At 40.1% G+C, this 5,229-nt stretch overlaps 1 protein-coding gene across 1 annotated transcript; it reads right to left on the reverse strand.

Moving 5' to 3' along the window:
• LOC111267411 (uncharacterized) lies at nucleotides 1-5,226 on the reverse strand (the record flags this gene model as incomplete). The annotated part of the gene is made up of 4 exons (XM_022845650.2): nucleotides 1-1,551; nucleotides 1,855-2,040; nucleotides 3,202-3,540; nucleotides 4,531-5,226. Coding segments are annotated over 4 exons (1,311 nt in total), but the record flags the coding sequence as incomplete, so codon positions are not given.
• Between the last annotated feature and the right edge of the window lie 3 nt (nucleotides 5,227-5,229).

The following is a 5,229-nucleotide window of genomic DNA, read 5'->3' on the forward strand; positions in this document are numbered from 1 at the left end:
TACTGGTAGGATTTGTGAGTTTATTAATAATAGTAAATTCAATCAATTTCTATTGTGTAGTGGATTATCCGACTAAGTTCAAAATGTGTTATTCATAGTTAAGAATGTGCAAACTCTTATGTGTTATTTTAAAACTTGCTGAAGCGATCGTGTCTTCTGAAGAACTGGGAGTATCAACGATGCGGCCCAGGTGACCGGGCGAATGCATATTTTTATGCGCCTTGTATTTGGAATATCAACTCATTTACTACTGCAAAATAAAAGAGATCGCATCTGCGAAAACGCTAAGGGAAGCTTCTTTTAGATGCTTCACCAATCCGGTCTTAAATTGCCAGCTAGTCACATTGTGTTTTGTGGACACGTCGATGACGAAATTGCAAGGTATTTTGTTAAGTATTAGCTTATTCTGCCACTTATGAAGACGAATGCCAGCCGTAACTGTTATACCGTCACCTTGGCCCTAAGGCCCTAATCTGTGTGTATTAGATCTCATTTGGATATTATACACAATCATATGCTCCGTACAACATAGTTACAATCACCGTAGGTCATCATCGGTGTATGTCTGACAAATACGCACCGTTAACCCTGAGTGCTAGGACCGCCAAAGTGTAGATGTATTTGCTCAACGGAACGCCGCATAAACTACACTACACACAGCCATGCTAGGCTAGCCAACTGCACGCAAACATTAAATCACTAACTATAGATTGACTAAATTGCTATATACTACGCTACCCAACCTATGCAGCTACTGTAAATCCACTGATCTGTTACGAACTGTCATTGCAAGATTGAATGAGGTGTCGTTACGATAACTGTAACGCGACACAATAATTGAAGGCATTGTACAAAGCTAGATAGACGCATCAGTCAGCACAAACATTTCCCGTCGTTCTATTTCAGCCAAAATTGAGATCAATACTTTTTACACTTAAGAACAATCGAATTTTTTCTCATCATCCATGGTCACCCCTTTTGTAGATGGCTTTCGTAAAAGCTATGCGATTTCAAAGTCATCTTGCTGGGAAAACTATCCACACCTAACGTATGGTTTGTTTGACCACCACTGTAGCAGACCAAGCCTAGCACATTTTGGCGTTCGAAATTGATATATACATTGACAATGAACTAGTTTCAGTGGGAGTAAAATGAAAATTCAATGTCTGAGTTAAGCGTAATGATCCACAGGATCTACGGGACAAAGAGCAAAGCAGACTCGAAGCCGCCAAATGAAACATACCGTGGGCTATGAACTAAATGGGAATGAATGGTACGATGACCGCTGGAGCAACTGTGTGCTAATTAAATCTAATAAGATATACTATTTATTGATAGCAGAGATTTGATAAACGCGAATTAGCATCCGAGTATCCTTCGATTGGCCTGTTAGTTTCAGTTGTGTCTGTTTTTTTTTAATTGTTGGCATTTGAATTTACAGCTGTGTTTAATCTCACTAAATCAGCTAATTCTAAACCCCTGCAATACCGGGTAGATGCTTTTAAAAGCCGTATAGATATCTGACCAGTCCTTGCTACCCGTCAACACCACCTGAAATTATAATTAAAATGTAACTGTAGAACAAATTACAGTTAAGTCGAAATGTTCCTACGGCTAAACTTTAAGCTCCTCGAAATCGCCGACTGATCTATGTCAAACGATGTTTTTGAATATACAACTGTCTAATACTAAATTGAATACATTGAAGTCAGAACGCTTGCGGTTGTTTTCAAATATTGTTACTGTTTAGGATCTTAAACTAGTGTTATCTTGAAGGCGATCTGACTGAGCGAAGGCAAGACCCCAGCAAAAAATACTAGGTGTTGTTAAGCCACTGGGGTGGTGAGAACAAACCTTTCCGGAAGAAAAAATTAGAAGAATAATTTGTGGTCGGAACATTTGGTAGATGAGACCAGGAAAAAGATCAGGTTCATAGGTGCAAAAATTGTTATGGGTTAAGAAGATACCCTCGATGTTCAACTCGGACCCGATACTGCACGATGCAACCACATTTCGAACGCGAAATTCCTCAAATCGCGCCTAGAAATTAATCAAACGAACTCTGTTAAAGCCTACATACTTATTCTGCTAATAAGTTTTATTGACGAACTTCTTTTCTGATATCTGGGTGACAAGATTCATTCCTCTGAAATAGCTTTAATTGGCTTAAATATCCGATATCTTCCAGTATATCGATAGTGTCGATTTTCTCGCGTATCAAAAGTGCATTACTGTTAGTAGTTGCTCCCTAGCACCTGCTATGATATCACCAACCAATTCAATCACCAATTCGTTACTTTTGAACTCGTTCAAAATACCTGATCGTGTCGAGAAATTTTAACTCTCCATAACTAAAGCTGGCTCCAAGATCTTGTTAGCCCCATTGATTGGTAGCTGATGCCAAATGAACGCCCAAAGTCGTAGCTTCATTTCGGCACAATGAGTATTCTTTGTTTAATGGATTTCCTTGTTTATGGGTACTGCATGGTCTCATTCGCATGTCTGTTCTGCATAGTGTCTATTATTGTTTGACTTCGAAGCTCAAGGCACCTTGTACATGATAAGGTGCGTTAAATTGTACGAAGGTGCCGAAACACGACTGACGTTTTCAATGAAGCGACTTAATAAATAAGCGCCTAATAAATAATAATACTACGTCCGTACATGGTAGAGGACTATCACTGCGGCCTTTTCTCTATGACGATCAGACAAACAAACCTTTAACATTACAAATTATCGCGCAGTGATGAATTTCTTATATGTAACACGTTGCTTGCAACTTGTTGTACAATCACAGTTATATTGTGATCGTGTAAATTTCATGGTCTTTATGCTTTGTTGTTAAATACCAGTCGTCTTCCTTCGGCCGATGGTCCATTCAAAAAACATGACCTAATGTTCGTCATACTCAAAACGGAGAACCCAAAAATTAGTAATACCCTTACCATCGCATTTGTTGTCGCATACTGGCGTATCTCAACCTGTTAATGTGCGTTACCCAGGTGACCATGTGTTTACAAATGCAAGCTTGAACTAGGATGTGGATATTTCAGAGACGAGCATCATTTGCCAATCTCTGCTAAATGCTCCGCTTGCACAATATGTTGGCAGTTTTTACTTCCGTCACACCAATGATTGATAAAAACAACAAAATTGGTCCCTTAATTTAATCTTGATGAATGGTAGTCGGCTCTACAATACCTCAAAGCCGATCTTTTGAAGTATGCGAGCGAATTTTCTAGCTGCCAGCCTTGACGAGTCTTCAGATCGTGTACCTGTCACTACAATCCTACCGGATGAGAACATCAGTGCAGTGGCGCGCGGTTCCTTCAGCCGCATTACTAGACCAGAGAAGAATTCAGGGTTATAGTCTGCATTCAGAGCATGCTGAGCAATGACACGAAGATCCAGTCGACAACCAACGTTAATTGTGCTCAGGATGTTCTCGAGTGTGGGGGCAATACGAGGATGTGGCTGAAGACTGTAGGCTAGTGACGTGTTCAGAGAAGCATTTGATGGGCCAGCTGATTCGCCTGTAATCTGCTAGTCGGAAAGGGGGTAACAGTGTCAATCAAGAAAGATGGATCAGTTAAAACAATACATGTGTGTCAAAAAGTGTCGCGTTTCACAAGAAATGATAATTAGCTTAAAACACTTGTACTTTTTACTAACATTTTATATTTTCTAGACAAAAAGTACCTTTTCTAAGCAAAACAGGTCTTTCTCTTAAAAAATTTAGTTTTACGCAAATGATTTTTAAATAAGTTAACCGATTTGATGTTTCAGAATTTTTTGCTGCAGCGTACTTGTTAGAACTTTTCTGTACCATTACTTGTCCGCGTTGAAACAAACATTTTCCATACCAACTAACTCAAAACCTTGTTCAAAACGGGATGTTGAGTGGAGATACATTCACAGTTGAATAAACAGTTACGAAGTGAAACTGGATTACCAGTTTATTATCTAGTTGAAGGCTTGTAATGTGCGAGCCTTGATTATAAAATTGTTGCGAGAAGAGCCTAAGCCATTGTTGAGTAAGTAATCTATGCGTAGACGGAGAACTGTAGTTTATTTAAATAATGGATGAGATAGCTATACATTGTTAGTACAATATTCGCCGGCATAGATATTCTTTTTTCGCGCTTAAATTAGCCACGGTCGTATAGGTGATGGCGCAGTATATATAGATATAAATCGCTAGAATCGATTCACAAGGAAGCTTTCAACACAAAGCAGAATTCTTGTATTAAACAGAACAGTGACAACAGTATATACTCAGTTTATACCCCGTGTGGTAGGCAAAGTGTCTGCTGTAGAAACTTTTTTGCATTGGACATTGCTAATGTTGGGTAACGGCATAAAATCATCACATTTTCAACAACAATATGTATCCTAAAGAGAATGTGATCTTTCCTTAAATGCCAAGCATCTCTTACGAGTAAGCAGCTCTATCAAACAGATGCCTTGGCTATATTCATCAGAGTGAAAATATTACCTCAACGTAAGCCTAAACCCACTACAATACATTACCAAAAATTGAGCGGATGTGGGACATAAGACGCTTTGCTGCTTGACTATGTCCCGTATAAAAATGGTATTCGATGACCGCTTCCGACGCTGTTTGCGTTGATTGACTTTTCCGCCGACGGATTGACAGTCTTGTTGAAACTGTCTAGGCTGTTGGAACAGCCGCTGGAATTGGTACTTCTGTTCGAGTTCCTCTCCCGGTCCTGGTAGTTGTTGGTCCCTTTGTTGTTGTTGCTGTTTTTGTCGTTGTTGTTGTTGTTGCTGTTCCCGCTTTTGCTGATGCACCTCTTGCTCTTGTTGGTGCTTGTCTACAAATTGCTGATGATGATCATGATTCACTATCAATTCGTTCGGCTGTTTTTGTTGTTGAATCTGCTGATATGGGTCATTCTGAGGCTCCTGCAGCAGTTGCTGCTGCTGTTGTTGGTCTCCCGACTGTAATGGGTGGTGTTTTTGTTCTAGGGGTTCTTCCAGTTGTTGTTTTTCTTCCTCTAGTTGTTGTTGTTGTTGCTGCTGCTGTGGTTGTTGTTGTTGCTGCTGCTGATGTTGTTGTTGCTGCTGCTGCTGCTGTTGTTGTTGTTGTTGTTGCTGTTGCTGCTGTTGTTGCTGTCGCTGCTGTTGTTGTTGCTGCTGCTGCTGTTGTTGTTGCTGCTGCTGCTGTTGTTGTTGCTGCTGCTGCTGTTGTTGTTGCTGCTGCTGCTG

The sequence above is a fragment of the Varroa jacobsoni genome, unplaced genomic scaffold, assembly GCF_002532875.2.
Source record: "Varroa jacobsoni isolate VJ856 unplaced genomic scaffold, vjacob_1.0 scaffold_1180, whole genome shotgun sequence".
Taxonomy (NCBI): domain Eukaryota; kingdom Metazoa; phylum Arthropoda; class Arachnida; order Mesostigmata; family Varroidae; genus Varroa; species Varroa jacobsoni.